General features: G+C 38.8%; 1 protein-coding gene across 1 annotated transcript; it reads right to left on the bottom strand.

Annotated features, from left to right (window-relative positions):
- Nucleotides 1-1206: 1206 nt before the first annotated feature.
- Nucleotides 1207-21919, bottom strand: LMLN (leishmanolysin like peptidase; the record flags this gene model as incomplete). Its single annotated transcript, XM_085310226.1, has 16 exons — nt 1207-5391; nt 9342-9552; nt 10252-10382; nt 11396-11555; nt 12213-12345; nt 13148-13258; nt 13901-13977; nt 15695-15802; nt 16993-17110; nt 18017-18111; nt 18305-18410; nt 19208-19386; nt 20294-20411; nt 20920-21002; nt 21663-21693; nt 21780-21919. Coding segments are annotated over 16 exons (1902 nt in total), but the record flags the coding sequence as incomplete, so codon positions are not given.
- Nucleotides 21920-21926: the final 7 nt, after the last annotated feature.

Here is a 21926-nt window from a genome sequence, read left to right as displayed (position 1 = left end):
AGAATTCCTATAAAATTATATTCGAAACTGAGCTGCTTTTTAACTCCTCCAGAAAACCACTGGACGGAAACCAGTGCAACTCCCTGCATCTTTCCACGGATTGCAAGAGACTAATGCCCCGATCTCGCCATAGATTAAGCAAAGCATCACACACTGCACTCCTCAAGTGAGATGCCTCTGTCTGCTTCTCAATTTTAGACACAAACTGGTTCATATACCAGTTTTTAAAACCGGTTTTTAATTTTGTTACTGATAGCACAGATTTTAAAAACAAGTTTTTTAAAAATCTGATAACTGTACTTGGATAACTTTACATATCTGATGTTTTTCAGAATTAAAACCATCYATGAAAGGAAGTGGCACATTTTGTATGCTCTAACACCCATCTGAACAATATTTTATTTATTTTTAAGAGAGGACAGGAACAAAAAGTAATTACTTTTTGCTTTGCTTCTATCCTATTTTCCAAAACACTAGTAGAGAAGCCAAGAGTTCTTTCAGTCTCCGTGTATTTACTGACATTAAAAAAAGGTAAATAGATTACTCCGCATTTTAGACGAATGTTGTCATGTCTTTCACATTTATCTAATATATATGAATGTATATTTTTTAAGTCTCAGACTCACAGCTAGCAAAGCTAGCTCGGGTACCAGAAATTGTGTTTGTAGCATGACAGAGCGCTGCCAAACTGCAATGACATTAGCGCACGCGAAGGCTCCAGGCTGGAGGACGTGAACTGCTCTCCCACCTGCGGCAGGTCACAGCTAACAGCTCAAGCCTCAACACTGCAATGTAAATATTCCTTCAGGTGAAATGGGRATCATGTGATTAGGTCTTTTATACAGCACTGGAAAACAAAGAAAAGATCTCATACAGCATCTTCCATTTCAAGTGAAAAAAAAAAAGACTTAAATATTGGATAACGGTAAATATCAAAAACATGATTGTGGGACAGAGAATTTGAGAACCTCCTCAAATCACAATCAGGCTGAGCTTCTGAAGAGTCAGTTATGATATAATAATAATACAGAACATTTTACATGCAAAGTGTATCAAGCATCAGTTTGATAGTGATCAATAAATGTGAAATGATTGAATTTCGTTTTTCAAAATTCTCATAAAAATAAATGACTGTTGTAATAATGTTCCTTTACTGTGGTTATTCTTCTACTTAACATCAGTTCTCAAAGAAAAGAACAACAAGAGTCAGTTTTCTACAGATACTTTATTGATGAACAGAACTATTTCTTCTTCTGGATGACAAACTTTTACACAGTAAAATAAGGAAATTTTACTCCATAAATAACAAAAAATTAGCCCTTTTATCTCAATTTCTGTTAAAATCCATGTAAAATAGTTTGTTCTCTATTTACATTTCATATCAAAATATTAAACATGTTCAAGGTCAGCCAGTTCTCTCAAAACTGTGTTTTTATCTCCAGGGTAAGTTTTACATTAAAAAGGCAACATTTGCACTTTGGAAGTCTGATACTGTAAGATCGCACCATTTAATATACACTTACACACTGCAGACCCCCCATCCTGAAGAGCAATACATACAAGCATGTTCACCCCTTCAACCAAGCAAAACCCAGCAGCTAAATTTTGCAAGGGAAAGACCTTGAACTGCTCAGCCAAAAGTCCTTGGTAGGAAGCGTGAGGAAGAAAATACRTCCGCCGCCCTCTCTACTGGATTATATTCAGCCAGAGAGATCTGCAGGACAGGAAGATTTTAAAACTGTCCCTTTCAAAGTAAGGGATTGTTGCTAGCTCTGTTTTCAAATTATATCAGTCTTCCTAGTTTTTTAGTGTTGTTTTACAACAACAAGAATGAGCTACGTTGTACCTACAGTCAAACGACAGGAGTCAAAATTCTCTTTTGGTAAGTTAACCTGTATCTACACTAGTCTCCCAAAACCTTGACCCATTGCAAGAGGAATGATCTGCCTGCTTCTCTTTGTAATTTTATTCACTGCATACGAAGTACCAGCCAAAAGCTAGCCCTCCTCCTCCTAAATCTGTGAAACAGCACTAGAAAAATGTGCTCCTAAAATATGACTCGCCTCAGGTTCAAATTAGAGTGTTATAGATTTGAACAACTCGGTTGGGGAAAAAAAAAAAAAAAAAAAAGACTGCAAGACCAATCGACCTCCATAAGCAAACGTGGAACGCTTTCACAAAATTTAAACTGCGAATATTATATACTCAAAATATTTTGGCTACAAACTAGTTCATTTATCTTTAGGACAGCAAAACCCGGAAACGATGTCATCTAGTTCGGTGAACACACAGACTTACTTGGGCCATATTCGAAAGTCACAATATATTCACAAAACCTAAAGTAGCTGCCTGCAAACCTTGTATTTATTTAAAACAAACACCGACTTCTGCTGGGAAATACTATACTTAAGGCTACCTAAGTGATTGTTTTAAGCTACAATTTTTTAGCTTTATGCTTCACACTCAAAAATGGCTTATGCTTCCTACTAAATTGATTTTGTTCTTAAAAACCTGAGACGTATTTTATTGAAGTCATCTTAAGACTCAGAAGTTAACAAAAAGCTCAAAGCTTAACTCAAAGACAAACAGACCTGAGGTAGTCAGTTTTCCTTAAACTCTCCTTCGGGGAGTCACTAACCCATTCGCACTTTGAAGCGAAGCGGACGCGTTTCGCGGCGGTTCCAGGAAAAGCTGCAGCCACCGAGCGGCTAGCAGAAGACACCAGGTTTGAGCCCGCTGAAGCGCCTTCCCTCCCCGACTCCCAGAAGCCGCCCCCAATTCTGCAGTTCACAGCCAGTTTTCACAGGCTGCGTTTCAAAGAAATTACGACTGCAGTCTCAGATGATCAAGGCAGTTACCGTCTCACTAACGCAGCTGCTCGGCGGGTACTGGTGAACGTGCCTGAGAAAGCTCTGAGAAGCAGCCAGATTTTCCTCGCGGGTACAAGGCACTACAGCCTCTTTCGTTAATTACGGTATACGAGTCAGGAGTAGGTAAGCGTTGACTTTTTAAGCCATCTTTCAGATTTCTGTTAATTCTCAGGAAGAGAAAATAAAAAAAGCCCTCCAGATAAACAACTGTGCGGGAGATAAAAATATTCACTTAAATATGACAAATCTCACATTTATACAGACAGGAGACTAGCACATCACATACCAAGCGCAATAAATTAACACTAGTAAAAAAGGTTTTACAGATATAAAGTTAACCAGAAAGTTCAGACAGTGCAAATATTTCACAGTAAAAAAAAAAAACAACCAATGATTTCTTTCAAGTATAAAAAGCATCATTTTTGAGTGACACCATTTAAATTGTCTTATTGCACAACAGACGAAGATACAATATCTACCTCTGGGACCTAGGATGTATTCTCAAACCTTTCCGAGTTTTTCAAGGAATCATTTTATACCAGCTGCTGATTGTGCATATACTACAATGATCAGCRTTTGCTGATGAACGAGTGTTTCTGAACTCAAACTTGTACAGATTTAAAGCATTTAATCCCTAATTCATATTGCTTCTCAGAAACCCTTACTTAAAGCTAACCTAGGCCTCGTGTAACCCAAAGCAGAGCRCGCATAACCTGCGGTAAGAAGGGGAACTCGCCCAGCGCAACGTAATCTCTCGGCTGTGGCGCCTTCAGCCAGGTAAAGGTTGGAGTTCACTCACCTCAGTAGTGTCACAAGAGTCTCTCTACAAAAACAAACTAGCAGGTACAAAGAATTTCTTCACTGTCCTTAAATAATAGAACTGTCGCTGTAGTTGTAAGTGCATTTAACTGTTTAATTGTAGCCAAAGAAGTTTTRTTCCCTGCCCTTCCTTCTGCCTACCTTTCATTTTAGAACAGGATCGAATCACCTACAACTCTAACGTCGTAGCGCAGTTAGAGAGGACAGAAACGTCATCTTTATTCCTCCCTTTGCATTTTCTAGCACGCTGGGCACATCTGCTCAAGACTGACACTTCTCCAAGAGTGAAAGCTATTCCAGCTGGGCAATGGAGCGCACCTCTTAAGGGCTTATCTCACCCTGAACAGGTTTGTTTGTCATGCTTTGTGCCCGGTCAGAAACAAAAGGAAATCGTCTTTACAAGTGTCCTAAAGAGCACCTGTCCTTAAGGAGACAGATTTTCCTCGTTTCTTTAATTTAGTATATTTTGCACATTAAGCAATGAATTTTGTAGCRAGATGTACCCTTGTGTGGTTCAAAACATCTAATTATTCTCCACTGTACTATAAATCCTCAGATAATCCATATCATTTGGATTATTGACTGTATGTCCAAGATAGGAGAAATGAGAGACAGATTACTATGTTTTCTTTATACATTCATTCTAGTTTTAGTCTAAAAAAATAAACAAATAAAACAAAAAACAAAATCTGTAAGACTACAGTAGCCATCACATTTGCCCCATCAACAGAAAGTAAAAATAGATGTATTTATGGTCACCCTATTTGAAAAAAAAAAAAAAGAAAAAAAAAAAAAACTATACCAATCTTGCAGACTGCGTATCAGGATTGAAATGCATTTGCCTAGCAAATACTCTGAGAATAGTCAAATATTTCATGTACTGAATTTCACAGTAGTACTTGCACATACTAAATAAAAATRGGATTTGGTTATCAGTACAAAATTCAACTTTGTGCATGTATTAAGGTTTAACTGAACCYCAAGAATTAGACATTTTACACATAATATTAAGATTTCTGAGAAGCTTAAAAGCTGCAGAATCTAACTGCAGAAACAATTATTAACAACTGGCCTACTATCCCATTACATTATTTTTTTTCACCATGAGGTCTAAAAATTGATAAAAACAAAGAAAACCTCCACACCTATTTAGGCCTGGGTTATTAGTAGTGATCACAACTGWTTTTTGCATGGCTTTTCACAAAACCACTGAGGTATATTTCCAGTTTGAGGATGTTTTGCTACCAGTCACACAGAGGACATTAAAAAAAACAGAAAGGTTCTCATTTCAAACTTTGACCAAGCTGTCAGGAAATCTAACACAGTCAACTTACTGGATCTTATTACCGCACCAAAATGAAAGGTTGTAAATCAGGAAAATACTGGCACTTATTGAGATGACAACGTAAGTTCTCCTCCTCTCAAACTCTGGCTGCTGTTGTCGATASCTCCTTGGCAACTATGAGCACTGCTACTTGCCAGGAGAGAAGAGGTTCAGCAGAATACAGCTGCCAGTAAAGACAAAAACCTCTCTCAGCGCTCCACGATAAGAAGTGCAGCACGATGGTATCACCTTCTTGGAACGCCTTCCTTCCTCGTGCTTAGCTCCACACGCAGAGAAAAAATCCTGTTAGCAGGGGAATCAAGTTAGCCATCAATAACCAGAGGGTAACAACCAGACTGGATGAGCAGGAGCATAAATCTAAACAAAAGACAAAAACATAAAACATATGGGTAATAAATTTTTCAGGTAGAGGCAACATAAAACATACAGGTAATAAATTTTTCAGGTAGAGGCAAGAAAGAAGAGTAAATAGAGCACTAAAAAAAAAATAAAGTGTGAGGAAAAACGTGCTTGTAATCTGCATCCATTCATTTTAGCTTTCAAGGCTAGGAATTCAACACAACCAAACAACATGATTATTCCTTTACTATATTATAACAACTTTCTATGCTCCTTCAGTGAAGGGCGTTTAAGAGAACAAATGATAAAATGTATTACTACTGCAAGAAGAAAGTGGGAAGTTCACTATGGCACGACTGGGCAGAACCGCATTTCAAAATCAAATTCTTGAAAGACTTTTCTGAATCCTTTTGAGCCATGCAGCTGTAAGTCACATAACACCACAATTCATAGAACATGAAGACGAGCACAGCTAACAGAGGCAGCAGCTTGYGCAGGAAGGYGCAAGAAGGCGCCTTCGTTCCCARTCTTGGGAGGGCCGCTTCCTCAGACATGGTCGTGACACGCCACAAAGCGWATTTGCCTGTAGCTGTTGGAGCTGCTGCATCAGCTATGTCAGAAACTCTGACCCAGACAGACCCTCTGACAGAAGATGCAGCTCTACAGGCGTCAGGCTGCAGGGAGTGCTTGGGGCCTCTCTAGAAGGCCTAGACAGCCTTTGCAGTCAGCTCTCCTGTAAAAGGCGTGCTGTTGTTGATGAGCTRTGTTGTCAGGTAAAGGAGTTATGGGAGGACATCAGTAGGCTGCATAGCATCTGTGAAAATGAGCAGGAGATAGACAGGGCGCTCCTGGAGACCACACGGCTCCAGGAGTCCCAATCCCCCACAGCACAGGAGCTGCTGGAGGGCTCTCTGCGAAGTGAAGTGGTACATCACAACACTGTAGAAGGTAGCTGGAAACTGGTCACTTCTCATTGGAGGAGAAAGCCCCTTACTCCCCRAAAACTTCCAATTGAAGAACAGGTTTAGTGCCCTCCAAGCCCAGCAGGAGCTGGGCATGGCTTCGAGGGAAGCAGCTGGATCGACAGACCCTGTGCCTTGCAGGAATCCCCGGAAGAAGCRACAAGAGGTTGTTGTGGGTGACTCCATGCTGCAAGGGATGGAGGCACATACCTGCTGACCTGAACTCTTGCCTAGAGAGGTTTGCTGCCTGCCAGAGGCTCAAATACAAGATGCCATCAGAAATACTGCCAAGGCTTGTCCACACTATTACCCTCTGCTGCTCTTCCATGTGGGTACTAACAATACCAAGGGCAGACTGGAAACGACCAGTTAACAACCGACTGCGCCGCTGGTGTTGGCAACAGGGTTTTGGTTTCTGTGATCATAGGACCCTCTTTGAAGACTGGCAACTGATAGGGAGAGATGGGATCCACCTCACTAAGTGGGGAACACGTGTCTTTGCCAACAGACTGGCCAGCCTGCTAAAGAGGGCTTTCAACTAGGAAGGCTAGGGCAAGGGGACAGTTTTAGACACAGGGCAGTCAGCAAAAACACAGCTCAAGTCAGGAGGCCTCTAGTGAGCACGTGCAGCTGGGGAAGTGCACGTGATCTATGGCTACGGGGGATCACCCTGCACCTCTCCTGGGAAACCCACAGGCATGACTACCTCTCTGAAATGCCTGTACAGCAATGCACACAGCATGGGGAATGAACAGGAGGAACCGCACTGTGTGCGGTCACAGTGCCACAACCTCACTGCAATCACAGAGACATGGTGGGATCCTCCTACATAAGCTCAGGAAGGGTGGGTTAGACAAGTAGACAGTGAGGTGGATTGAGAACTGGCTGAAAGGCAGAGCTCAGAGGATCAACACCAGCGGCGTGGACCCCGTTGGCGGCCTGTGGCTAGCGGCATCCCCCAGGGCTCAGTACTAGGTCCCATCCTGTTCAACTTCTTCATCAACGACCGGGATGAGGGGACAGAGTGCCTCCTCAGCAAGTTTGCTGATGACACCAAGCTGGGAGGAGTGGCTGACACACCTGAGGGCTGTGCTGCCATTCAGAGAGAYCTGGACAGGCTGGAGAGCTGGGCAGAGAGGAACCTCATGAGGTTCAACAAGGGCAAGTGCAGAGTCCTGCACCTACGGAGGAACAACCCTAGACACCAGTACAAGCTAGGGGCTGACCTTGTGGAGAGCAGCTCTGCAGAGAAGGACCTGGGAGTGCTGGTGGATGACAGATTGACCATGAGCCAGCAATGGGCCCTTGTGGCCAAGAAGGCCAATGGTTTCCTGGGCTGCATTGGGAAGAGTGTTGCCAGCAGGTCGAGGGAGGTGATCCTTCCTCTCTACTCAGCCCTGGGGAGGCCTCATCTCAAGTACTGCGTCCAGTTCTGGGCTCCCCAGGACAAGAGAGACATGSAGCTACTGGAGAGAGTCCAGCGTAGGGCTACAAAGATGATCAGAGGGCTGGAGCATCTGCCCTGTGAGGAACAGCTGCGAGAGCTGGGCCTCTTCAGCCTGGGCAAGAGAAGACTGAGGGGGGATCTTATCAGGATCTACAAATACCTTAAGGAAGGGTGTCAAGAGGATGGGACCGAACTCTTTGCAGTGGTGCTAAGTAATAGGACAAGAGGCAACAGAAACCGAAACACASGAAGTTCCATCTGAATATGAGGAAAAATTTCTTTCCTGGAAAGTGACAGAGCACTGGCACAGGTTGCCCAGAGAGGTTGGAGTCTCCTTCTCTGGAGATCTTCAAAGCCCACCTGGATGCAACCCTTTCTAATATGCTCTAGGTGACCTTGCTTGAGCAGGGGGGTTGAAGTAGATGATCTCCAGAGGCCTCTTCCAACCTCAACCATTCTGTGATTCTATGAATAGAGAGGGAAAAAAAAGAGTAGGAAAACTACCAACACATGAAACACAGTTTGCCCCTACAGCAGGTAACTATAGCTAGAAAGCTTAAAAAACAAAGAAACAACAACAACAAAAAAACCTTAACACACATAGACACAAGTGTAAACCTGTTTGGATAAAGATGTATGGAAAAAAAAAAATCCCATGCTAAGTATGAATTCAAACAGATCCTGGAATTCAGGTTGACATCTCCTAGTTTTTATAGTTTTTTCATGCTAAAAACTGATCTATTGGAGTGATTTCACCAACCATTGAAATACTGCCATTTCTGAAACAAAAAAAAAAAACTACATGAAATGTTATACAAAAACCTAAGTACATGAAGTTGAAAAAGAATCATAGACGTAGGTAAACTAACCAGGCTTATTTTCTCTACAAAACTGCAGTAGAGACAGTACATCCAACATGTAAAAAATTCTTTACAGGCAAAAAAAAAAAAAAAAAAAAAAACTACTACAGTGAAATACTGGAAGGACTGTTCTCTCATAAACTGTCATTTTAGGAAGTGATCTGTCATGATAAAACAATAACCAGTAGTCAGTGAACTAAGCTCCCCTCTGCACATCTAAAAAGCAAGCTGACACTTATCACTCGTGTTCTGGATTACTGCATTAATATTGTCAATGGGAAATTATAAAAGCAAGCACTCATTTTCCATTAACATGATGCTTCTGGATGTTACAAAAGGGATACAGCCTTCAAAATAGAGATCCAATTTGCTGGCAAGTTTATAGGCTAAAGTTAGGTCTCCAGGAWGATTACTAAAGAAAATACGTCAGAAAACAAATAAACCACTCGCTTAATCCCAGAAACAAAAGCATGACTGCACAGGAAAGAAAAAAGGCACATTCAGCCACGCTCATTTAACTCCTGCTTCTTAAGGACCTTGGAATAGCAAGGCCACAGCTCTCCTTTCCTGTTCCCTTCACAGTCAAAGCTGTCCCATCATTCTGGGAGATTTATAACATGATGCATAAATAAACAAAYAGCAATTAACATATATTCTCCTCTYCAAAGTTTCACTTCAGCAAATCACAAAGCAACCTACCAATTGGTGCAACTCTTGTTAAGTTGGAAGCTGGAGGATCCCGCTCAGGGGGACAGGAATCACAGAAGTCCCAGCAGGCTGGACAGATCAGATTCCCAACGTGTACCCAGCCATTCATCTGAATGCTAACACTCAGCACTTGACCCGAGCGGCTGCACAAGTACGCAGTGTCCTTGACCCAAACGTATAGCCCTTGCGGAGAACAAGAAACCTTAAAATAGAAAAACAAGATCAGGTCTGTACTGAGACTTATCACAGATATATCATACAGTGTCAGGTTCTTTCAACTAGTAAATATTGTATTTAGTAAACAGTCTGCATACAGCACAGATTAACTGGAAGAAGTTAAAGAACTCAGTTTAACTATTTGTTTCAAGGATGCTTAAAGCATGAACTGTACTTTTTCATGCAATTATGATGATRACTAGCTGAGAATTAATAAAATATTTCTGCTAATGACTATGTACATCTTTTAGAGTTGTGCCATCTACAGAGTGATACCTCTAAGCAAGGTTACCCAGAGGAAGGGGATAATGAGAAATGCTGTATGTACAGTGCTTTCTCCATAGGAAAGAAAAAAAAAAGCACGATTAAACAGCATGATTAATGTTGACATTCAACAGCAAGAGATTCCAGTACAAGTATTCTCATTTAGCTGCAAAGAAAGTATCACAGGTAATAGACATAGGAAGTAACATACAAATCCTTTCAGTGGCCATGTGCTTAATTTGATGCACAATCTAAATTACAGGCTTATGGTTGGAAGGTACTTATTTTCAAAGCATGTCATATAGTCTAGCAATTTAAGATAACATAAAGCGTCCAAATAAAGTTCTAATAGTCAGTCTATATTTTAAGCCAGACTGCTTTCCTTTTATGTTATTAAAAAAAAAGAAAATAACATACATACTTGATAACATCCACTACCCCAGTCAGGGTAACTAAGTTTCCTCCTGCACTGTTCCATGACAAAAGCTGATTTCTGAATAAGACATACAGAGTTTGGTCCATATTTCTCTGCACCATAGTTTTTGGTAGGATCTAAGGTAGAAAGAATATGCTGAATTGCAATTTACTAAGTGAACAGAAAGTCTACGTTAGTGTATCGTAATTAGCAAATGCTCTCACAGACATTTCAGGTTTACTTCTGGGACCCTTCGGACAGTACATTAGATCTATGTACCTTGTGAACATTGCTCTAAGAATTATACTGTAGGGAATACATAAAGTCAAAAGGAAAAAAAATCATTGGGGGAGGGGGTGGAAGGGCCCACTATTCATCAGGACTGTGTGATTATACTTGCCCCCCCGCGAATGCCAACCCAGACTGCTGTAAGGATTGTGTTGTTCTTGCAAGGTGTTTTTAGTGGATATTAGAAAAAACAAACAAACCCCCCAAAACTACAGTTAATATCCTACAGCATTCTAGAACCCTAGAGTATTGAAAGTTAATGTGCTGTCCTGGGAGGCATGCTCATGGCTCTGGCAATTCTGCAAGCTCCTTGCCTTGAGCAAAAATCTACAAAAAACGGAAAGTGAAAGTATTTAGAGATTTAAAAAAAAAAAAGAAAAAAGAAAGCAACCAACTGCTCCCCCCCCCCCAAGTCATATAAAGTAACAACAATTTTTGCCTTGTATTGCCAGGTCAATTTGGATTAATTTCTGTTTAGTTCTTAAGTTATTCTTGTATTTTGATTCCTGTTACACATTTGACACAAGATAGTTGTGCTGTGCTTCTCTTCCCAGCAGAGCCTTTGCACAGCTGGCAGTTTAAAACTAATTTCACATCCAGTTAGTTGGGTATATAGCAGGATAATCAAAAAAGATTCAGTCCAGTCTACTTGGTTTTGTACAATAAGAAGAATGGAAGCTAAAAGACAGTGCAGAAACCGAGAAGTGAAAAAAAGTGATCAAGTCAACCACACAAGAACAAATAACAAACAGCATAGAGAAATTGTTTTCTGAATCTCCCACTTAAATGCAATTGCTGGTGACAAGCAATAGATTAACAAAGGTTGTCTCTTAAATACCATACTGAAGTTCTGAAAACTGACCTGGTTGGTTTTCCAGTATTCTACAGTCTGAGCTGCGTTGAAATTCACCACTTAAATGCCAACTAAATTCTTGACTAAAGGGACAATAATCAGCAATTTCTACTGAGCCACCATAATAAGGCAAGTCTTCTGCTGGCACACCATTTAGATTGTCAAAATACTACAAAAAAAAAAAAAAAAACCAGTAAGCGAAGCAATTTCTGTAAAGACAGCTGTCATGTGGTATCTATATAGAGCTGTACACCTCTACACTATATTTTTTTTTCCAAAACCAAACATTACAGCTGTAGTAGTATCATTGGTAACTACTGAAGAATGCTATTAACAGCAATTTATAAGTATCTGTGAATCAAATGAGCTCAAAGTATTTAAGAAATTGTGCACAGAGATTCATATTTGCATGTATCACCTATCCTCACCACATAAATAGTCATCTCTTGAGATGAAACAGAACAAGTTTCTTACTACACAGCCACACAAGGCAGCAGATGAGGTAAAGAGATACGTCAAACAAAACATTTCAGGGAGACTTCCATTTAAAAAAAAAAAAAAAAAAAATCAGCTGCTTCCTCTGGAATTTGGTCAAAGAGCCAAGGAACATCTTTATTGTTTCATGAAGATCATGCAGATTTTTAAGCCTCCAGACTTTTTGCAACAAATTAAGTGCTTTTCTTTCAAACAAAGATTTTTCACAGTATCTATTCTCATCTACCAGTTCAGAAGAAAAAAATCCCAAACACATCCAAATATAATTATGTGGCTGCAAGAAATGATAATGCAAATACTTAGTTATTTGGTAAAGTAAGATCCACTCTACCTGATATTCCTGAGGTAACTGCTTTGGAAACTTCTGTAAGTTGCACACTGCTACTGCTCTTTGGTCCTGTCTGCAGGTTAACTGCAAAGGATTACTCCTCAAAGTGTCACAGTATGGACTGATTAATTGCCTCCTTCATAAAACAAACAAACAAAGTCACATTAGATTATATTAACTGCTTTTCATAATTTAATTATACAGTTTGTCAAGACCGACTAAATGTGGGGAAGAAGGGAAGCAGAGAAACTCAAAAGCATTACTTTATTGCCTAGAAGTTAATTAACATTATTTGCCTGGTTATAAGCATTCTGATTTAAAGGATATCAAGTCAGCAAACAAAAAACTAAATGTGTAAGTACATTGTGGGGTTTTTTAATGATATTGTTTCACAATATCATTAGAAAAAAAACAAAAAAGTCTACAAACACAAGACATGCCCACTCGGTAGCAGTGCCCTACAAGCTTATGAACAGCATAAAAAAAAAAAAAAAAAAAAAAAAAAAAAAAAAAAAAAAAAAAAAAAAAAATAGGCTTTTATTTTGAAGATGGGTATCATCTACTTCTGTTGCTTTAAGTACAGTCCAGTAGTGCAACATGCTATGGCTGCACTTCTAATTAAAAGGGACAAAATAAGAAAGCCACATTTTTAAAATARAGTCCCTCACCTCCTCCCTAAGCATAGCTACCAGAGTAAATAAATCTAACATGCCAAGATGTTTGTGTTTGTAGTTATTGGGTGGAACACTTCTATTTTTAACGCATTTAGCGTGCTTGCTTCTTGCCTGTATTCTAAAGGTATTTTTGACAGCATTCCGTGTTAACCTGCATCTACCTTGATTTTTTTTTTTTTTTACTGAATTGTATTTGAGAAAGAAAACTATAAACAAGCATCAGATTTTTTTTTTTTTTTTTTTTTAAGAAACACTATTTCTTACTTTTGTCTCTTTTGGTCAATCCAAAACTTGCAGCTCTTCATCACGAAGTCACAGCCTTTGTTACGTCCCCAGTCTAATTTCTCCGCCATGCTGTAATTTGCTTTATACCAGCTGCAAAGGTATTTTGAAATGAAAAGACAGTTACTTAAAAGTAGGTGTTCTAATTAATAAGATAGCAGTTCAAAGAACTTCATGCTATGCTCTAAGGTTGAAGAAACAGGGCAGTTGTACCCTTTTCTGTCCATAACTAATTATAATTTCAAGTAACAATGAAGAAAAGCTAGCAGAAAATCTTATTGCTCATCTGTTCAGTAGCAATGCATTTGAAAATAAGTAGAGCATAGAAAAATGTATCTTTCCCTAATGGGCTTACATATATACAGTAATCCTGTACTCAGGAAATCTTAGACTAGACAGTCCTAAGTTTCTTCCATGAATGCTTTCTATCTGCAAGAAGAGCTGAATAATTAGTCAATGTGTGTCACACAGAAGTGAGAAAAGATTTGTAGTAAGAAAAAACATAAACATAGACTAAAAACAGTAGTAGTGCAATGCACGTTCTTTATGGACAGATTAAGCATGGATAGCTTTTGAAATATGTGAAATAAACAAACATACTTAGTATAATTCCTTGTTCAATGTAATACTAATTATACTAATTATTATTGTGTTGCAGGTACATCAGTTCCAAATATCAAGTACAATGAAAAATAAAAACACACTAGAAACAGTATTCTTTTTCTTAGCTCTTACCCAGTGTCTTCCATTAATGCTAAGGTGATCCTGGAAAAGACTCTATTCTGCGTATGGGATCCAGTCATTGCTTCATTCTGAAAGTTACCAATTATTATTAGTAAGGCCCTGAAAAATGATTAACATTATTGTAAGAAAATGCTTATTCTGAAAAAGCATTTTATTTTAGAGCTATACATTCAGATGGCATGGAATAAGTTCCGGTCTCTTATTACAGATGATCAAATCCCAACATCTTTCATAAAGGGATCAAAACTGCAATTCCCTTCCTCATCACACGCTTACAAACCTTCAGTATTCCAACTATCAAGAAGCCTTATTCCAAATTCCAGCTTAACTTTCTTTATGACCAATTGTTATCCTTTTTAAATTCAGGGTAAAATAACTCTTCCTTCCCCTGGCATATTTGTCAATAGCAATCATATATCCTTTCAGCCCTTTTTTTGGCAGGCTGAAAGTCAAGCTCATTTAGCTCCCTCTTGTAAGGCAGATTGCTAATGTTCCTAGCATTTCTAGTAGTCCATTTCAGGAAAGAGATGCACAGAACATGAATAAAGGAACACAGCACTCTAAAGGAAGCTTCGTTAGTGTGACTAGTATTTTCCACCCCTATTAAAAATAAGCATCCTTGAACAGCAACTCTGGACATCTGGGAGTTTCCCAGTCATCTTGAAAAATCAAGAATTGTTAAAACTGTACCTTTTTCCTGCTCAGTCATTTCCCCTTGATGAACTTCAGGCTTAATAGGAAAGGCATTCACTCTTAATTATTACACTCTCAATTACACAACCCTGGGATTTCAATTACTGAATTTTGTCTATTATTTCTTCAAACCATGTAGTCTTCCAGCCTTCCCTCTGCACTAACATGGTGAGGAGGAGTTATCRTCAACATACTTCACTAGCAAATTTGGCGCTAACGCAGAAATATTTACTCAGAGTTGATCCAAGACCAAACCCAAATTCTATAGGTAACTTTTCAGATAAGAGCTTTCTCTAGAAAGATGAAAAGGAGACTAGTAACAATCTCCCTTCAGCTAATCCTTTTCAGTTCTTAAAATCATTTTCAGTCTAATGGCAGTTGGCTTTGAACTGCTGTCCCACACCATCGTTTAATAACAATTAGGAAAAACCCAACAGTTTTGGTCAAGGAATATGTATTTTTCCAATTCACTGTCATGAAAAGTTCTGGTCTGAAGCATTTCCTTTACCTCACTATATACAACAATAATTAGAAAGCGTACCTATACCAAAAATATGATGGAACTATGATTTATATGATAAGAAACAAAGCTATAAGTACAAATAAACTTCAATATCAGGAGGTAAATTACTGATTTCTTGATCAGATGAGGTTCTGTAGTGGCATTGGAAGAGGGCACATAAACAGAGATGAAGTCAAGGTAATGAATAGCCAGAGCGTTCCAAGATTCAGTGTGTAAGAGAAGATGACAAATTTGAATCGACCCCAAAGAATACCCCCTTTCCGCTGAAAGGAGGGCACACCTTGTCAAAAGAGCAAATGGCAGGAAAAAAAACCTAAGAGACATTTAGCTTTTTAGTAGTCTACTTATCTCAAACTCATATTCTGAGAATTGGTAATGAGGTAAAATGGATTTATCTAGAAATTGGAGATTTAAGTATTAGTAAGTTGGTACTTTTTAAGACACATTTCAATGAGGTTTGATACATCTCAGTTTAAGGCTCCTACACATACCACTGTAAAACTAAAAAAGGGAGGTGTAGAAAATTCCACATTTCAATATCCCCCTACATTTCTCGTATTAGCACTAACCTCCAACAGTCTCTTCTCCCAGTGATTGAGCTCAGTACCCATACCACCTTGATTTTCAAGCTCCATTCCCTCCAGGATTGGACAATTGAAGTGTTTCCGAGCTTCTTCCTACACAGGGACATTTCAATACAGCTCTCAAAATACTGAGACACTCACATAACCCTTTAAGAAGGGAAGTGTATATCTTTTAAAAGAAAGTATTTCAGTGTTTCAACTGCTTGATTTTCTTCTGAATGAAAAACACTTCTCTTACTGACATGTCTACTAAGCCAGAAAATCCCACAACACCAAGTCTGACAATCTGTCCACTTATYTCTGAAACAAAACAGCAAGAGAATTACTGGAAAAAAAAATGCACACACTTAATAGTGTGTGAACACAACACTGCTTCTGTGGAACATTTCTGAGACAAACACTTTTCTGCTAGGAAGTAGTACGCGTAAACTACAGTTTGCATAAGAAAATGTTTTCTGCAAAATATTTGAAAAGTTTAAGATGCATCACAAAATTGCTGTAGTCTTATGGCCAGGAGCCCAAAGTCTGCCCGGCAGGCACTACACAAGAACACCCTTAACACTCTGAACAGCTTGATCAGCATGACCAATATTTCAAAAAACACAGATAATAAAACAAAGTTTGCTCTATATGCGGTGTCAGATTTAAAACAAAAAGAATTATTTGTCACTAGATTTGACTAGCGTTATAAAACGTTTCCAATGCCAACTTACTACTCTTAAAGATAGATTTCTGTACTAAAAAAAAAAAAAATCAGAGGTGTGGGAGGAAAGAAATTTCTCAAGTATTCTTGGAAATGTCTCTTTATAGACGCGACAAAATGTTAACTGCATTATTTTGTAATGGACAAAGTCATAGGAAGACAAAAATAATGTTTTTAAATAAGAAAAAAAAAGGATGAACATTTGACCAGAAGATTACTGACAACACTATCTGTTAAGGCAACAGAAGTACTAGGTGCCCAATTAAAGATTGGGCATTAAAGAGATTAAAGAATCTATTCATTAATATCAACTCTGTTTAATCTCTTACAGTTTGCTTCCCAATCCTATCATTCTTTCTTATTACGTCTATTTATTTCATAATGTCCCTCAACCACTTTCTGCCTTCAGATACTCCTCCCAACTAATCATACTATCTTAATCACACAGTCTTTGGGCCATACTTTAAGAAAAAGGTATTCAGTGTTAGGTTATTACTTCTTAAAGAAATATCTATGACTTAGGAACACAATGGTAATCTCAGCATACGAAGTGTAAAAATTTAACACAATCTATACTTACAACTACACGAGGTGTTATCAGAAGATACACAGGATGGCGCAGCATTTTGCCACCACGTATATCCCATAGCCTCACAGCTTTAAGAACCACCTTATTGCTCCACTCATACAAACCTAGACTGTAAGAAGAATGTTTTAGTCACAGACATTTCCTACAAACATAGGCTAATGCGCAAAAATTTATCTCTATAATCAAACTGAATCAATCTTTCTATTTCTCCTTCCTCATGAAGCCTAAGTTTATCAGGCAACACTTCTCCTTTGTAAGAGATGCATTTCCTATATTCTCATCTCTGATTTAACATATCTAAGTAAAACTACTATAAAAAAGTGCCTGTAAACTCAAGACTTAGAGGGTTTTTTTATTAGAAGGAAAGACTGTAATGAAGGAATAACTGTAGCGAAGTTCCTCTTAGAAAAAATAACCTGAACAAAACAACAAAAACCTCGCTATCCTTCCATCTCCAAAAAGTCTAAAGGAACATTTCTACAACCTTGCAAGAATATCAACTAAATGAAAAAAAGTCCCAAACCAACAAACCAAAATCCCCCAACCCTGCAATTTGTTCACATAATAACAAGTCAGAAAAACCATGCARCAGACTAGACATTCTCATTTCTCCATAGATATATAGAGCTTCAATGATATTTATGCCTTAAATAAAATCAAGTAAGTTGACAAAAAATACAAATCTCAATTTAGTAAGCTGTTTGGGAAGTACTGAAATTTGAGCATGACTAGTTCTAATGTTTAATATTAATCCTCCTAATAAATAAAAACCTCGCTTAGTTTTTATATGTGTATTATAAGTGCTTAACACCAATGCAATGAAAGACTAAAAAGAAAATGAAAACAATGAAAACAATATTGAACTTAAGAAAGGCAGAGCATTCCAATAAAGGAATCAGGTGGATTTTCAGCAAGCTGACAGCAAGAATTTTTATAAAAAAAGCAAGCTAAAAATATCCTTCAATAAAATGGGGAGAACTGAGAGGTCCAATAAGTAAAAACATAAATAAAATACCTCTCATTAAAAGGAGGAAGTCCATCCACGGATCTTGCTGTTAAAGGTTTTCCATCATCATCACGATAAAATGCAAACAGTCCAGCAGAGAAACCCTTAAAGTTAAAAATCAAGCAAATAAAAAACCTGTGATAAGTTTTAAGTTGCACCTCAAGGCAATTAGCACATGAGTTGAAGGAGGTAAGCAAGAGTCTCCCCTCCACAACATCTCTCTGTTGCAATGAGCTGCTGGAACATAGGAAGTGAACACAAATTTCCACAAATGCATTTTATAACATCAAGCCTTACCAGTGCATGGATAATCTCATGTTTCACTGTAGACAACATGCCAACAAATTCCTGAGCTTGAGTTGAAATCATATTTGGACACAAGTTAGCGTACCCTGCTATTGGCCTGGAAGACAGTTAAATTATTWTTTTTTCAGTGAAATACTAGCCAGTTCAGATCATATTCACTTGTAGAAGCAGAAAGCAACACTTAACCCTTCTACTTGATTTAAAAGAAAATGGAGACAAAAGACTAATGTAGAAATAAGTCCTTCCAAACAATTTTCCTCCATCATTTATAAGTTGTTTAACAGTAGTTACTAGTTTACTGCTGAAATTTGGAAAAAAAAACCTCAGATATATGATTAACAGACATGTATTTATCTTTTTCTCTCTATAATATGTATACATATATAATCTATGTATAATACATATATAAAATATAATCTCCAATACTCCCCACGAAAGTTAGTGATAACAGTATAGGAGAGCTGAATTTTTGGTAGGACATCATACAGTTACAAGATGTCCGTTTCAATAACTGTAACTGAACTAGAAACATAAGCCATGAAGTAGGGCCCATTTCCATCCTTTAAATTGTGAAAATACGACATTTAATAGAAACAACATTTGACAAAGTTGTTTGACAAAGGCAAAAAACAGGGGAAGATTAGCCTTGACTTATATGCCACAGCTTTGCGAGTTCAGTATTTCTTGATTATTTGTTCTATGGTTTTTCAAGAATATAGTGCTTTACCTTAGTTCAAATATATTACATACTTAATAGACATCAAGGAAGAAATTCTTTTACTTCTTCATTTGTAAACCTTTTACTTTAGTATACTATACACAACACAGGCAAACAATTAAAGTCCAAATATAAACACCTAAAAACCTAACAAAAATTGTACAGTGAATACTTGCCGGTCCATTTCAGCTTCCAGTTGGCAATAGGCTGCATATGCAATGATATTTTCATGGCCACATCTTTCAGTAGTGAGAGCACTAACATAAAGTACAAAGTCAGCATCTCGAATGCCTTCTTGGTCAGGCAAGCCAATGGGTCCACAGTGCCATTCATTCTCTTTGCACACCCTGCATTGCTTTGGCAATATTCACATGGAAGAATTAAAACACATTAGCTACGATAGTTGAATTCTGTCATACAAAATTTCTAGTTAGAAGTCTAGAATAAATCCCATCTTAAGACATCTGAAGATGAGAAAACTCTCTATGAACTCAGGAAACAAAGCAGGGCTAAAAAACAACTTTCAAATGATTAGCTATTCTGATATATAAGTTTACTGCCCCAAGGTGATCTAAAAATCAGAAGCTAGCAAGGTGGCAACTTGTGAGGGGAGGGAAAAAAAAAGGAGATTGTCAGGCCAGATACCCCAAAACTGGGGTACTTTCTTACCAATCTAAAAATTGTGGTTGGCAGAAATAGTATATACAAGTAACAAGTGCATTTTACATGTAATCTGATACATTTTTAATTCTTTAATTGAGATTTCAAGGGAAAAGAAAGTTACATATCTGATAGTCACATACTCTAGTTGAATCAAAAGTTTGTACCAGAAAAATAAGTTAGAAGCATTTCCTGTGGTGTGCTCCTGGTTCAGTGGATAATCTCTTTAGCAAAGTCTTCAAAACCAAAGCTTATGATTAGTACTATAAAAAAACTGACTCATCAACCAAGGAGAATAATGAAGTAACAGGTCACAATTTGTACATAATATTTAGCAACAACAGTTTGGAATCTTGTAATCTCTGTACAGTTTGTTATACCACAAGCTTAAAGAACAGCAAACAGTCAAGTTTACTTGACTTTTGGTTCAGCAGCATAAGCTAAAGAACCTCCCACTAAATCAAATTTTCCTGGTCTGCCACTCAGACCTAGTAATCTCTCATGAATGAGGCATGAACAGTTAGCAAATTAACCTTTGCAGTTATTTCCACAAGCCCTACTTCTTCAAATGGGTTAAGAAACATTTAGATGGCTTAGCTTACCTGGAGGTGTTTCTCAGGAACTATAACAGGCCCACATCTTGTATGGTTTGCACAGGCTCCTCGGCAGTATCTGTGAGGGTCAGCTTTCTTCCTTAAATACTGGTTTGTTGCACACTGCCTTCAATCAAACGTGGAAGAGAGTCAATACCACTTCAGAATTAAAAATAAAATGTAGAATAGTTTTACAGGACCCGATAACAGTGTGCTACAGATATTAAATACAGTATCATTATTAGTTTCATGGAAAGAAACGTTAAGTTATGCTGTACTGGGAGACACAGTGATTCCAGCTGCTACAAGAATATCCACAGGTTCAAAGAGAGGTTAGGAACAGGTTGATAAACAGAAGTACATATAAAAGGAAAGAGGCAGGGCATATACCGTTTAAAGTCTCCAATACAACCAATGTAGATGCTGACCACAGAGGGTGGCGAGGTTTGAGCATTCTCCCTAAACAGCATATCCTACTGCCAGTGTCTGAAAGTGAATGCTGYGCCCACTGAACCACTGGTCTGATCTCAGAGGAAATTTCTTATGTTCTTATTCTACTCTTATCTTAAYGTCTATGCAATACAAACTTTAGTATCAAATATAGGATGTGATTTTCAAGAAAAATTTTGACATACCTGCTTAGTAGTATAGTACCTGTAGATTTGCGTACTTGAAAAGTCTTCTCCAAATAAGAAATAGCTTGTGGAAAGAGTTTGCTCTAAACAGAACAAAAATAAAAGTCGCCTAGTACCAGTGCAGACTTGACAGTTACGTGATATTTTCTAGACCCTGTGGTATGGCAGAGTAGCAGAGATCCAGACTTCCTAACTGCTTCTTAGGAAGTTCAGTTATTATTAACGCATGTAGGAAGTGTTTTGTCCCAACATCTCTGTATTTTGTTGGTAGAATGACAGAACAAGCAAGAAGCCGGTCATAATTTGAACGTGCAGCTTCAGAGATGGTGAACATTTCAGCCCTGAACTTGCTGGTCACTGGGAACCATCCATCACAAACTTCCCCGGAGCTCCCACCGCGTGACGGCCCGCAGCTTAGCTGGCTGGTTTTCTTCTACTCCTTACTGACACGAGTATCTCGRGAAGAGCAGTAAGAGATACTTAAAYTGTTCCCAACGGCACCAAGAAACTCTAAAAGCATGTTGCCCACTGCAACCGTTGAACGTTGGGTGAGGGCAGGCAGCAGTTACCCAGCACTTGACCGACCCGTGTTTTGGGGCGAGGCGCAACCCCGCGCGAAGGCCCGGCTGCCCCGCCACAGAGACGAAACTGCTGCTGCGCCACGACTGACCGAGCRGGCAAAGCCTTGACTTCATCCGCGCAACAGAATGCGCGCCCAGAAACGGGAAGTAAACGCAGCATACCTTTATGAGCTGTCTTTTCTCAGGTGGCAAACTGTATTTAGAAAGAAAAAGCGGTTTTAATCCAGAGGATTCGCACCGCGAGGTACGGCGGAGGCGGTCGTGCCACAGCGCACTCACCCCTCCACGCTCCCGTCGTACACGGTCCTGATCCGCAGCGGCTGCCCCACGCTCCTCCGCCAGGCGCGCCTCCCCCGGAGAGGCACCTGATGGACCACCTGCGGGAGAGGGCACACACCGCGCCATGAGGCGGCCGCCGCCCGGCCC

This window comes from Rhea americana, unplaced genomic scaffold, assembly GCF_003343005.1.
Source record: "Rhea americana isolate MKP2758 unplaced genomic scaffold, rheAme1 scaffold_313, whole genome shotgun sequence".
Classification (NCBI taxonomy): Eukaryota; Metazoa; Chordata; class Aves; order Rheiformes; family Rheidae; genus Rhea; species Rhea americana.
This window is presented reverse-complemented; position numbering and strand designations above follow the sequence as displayed.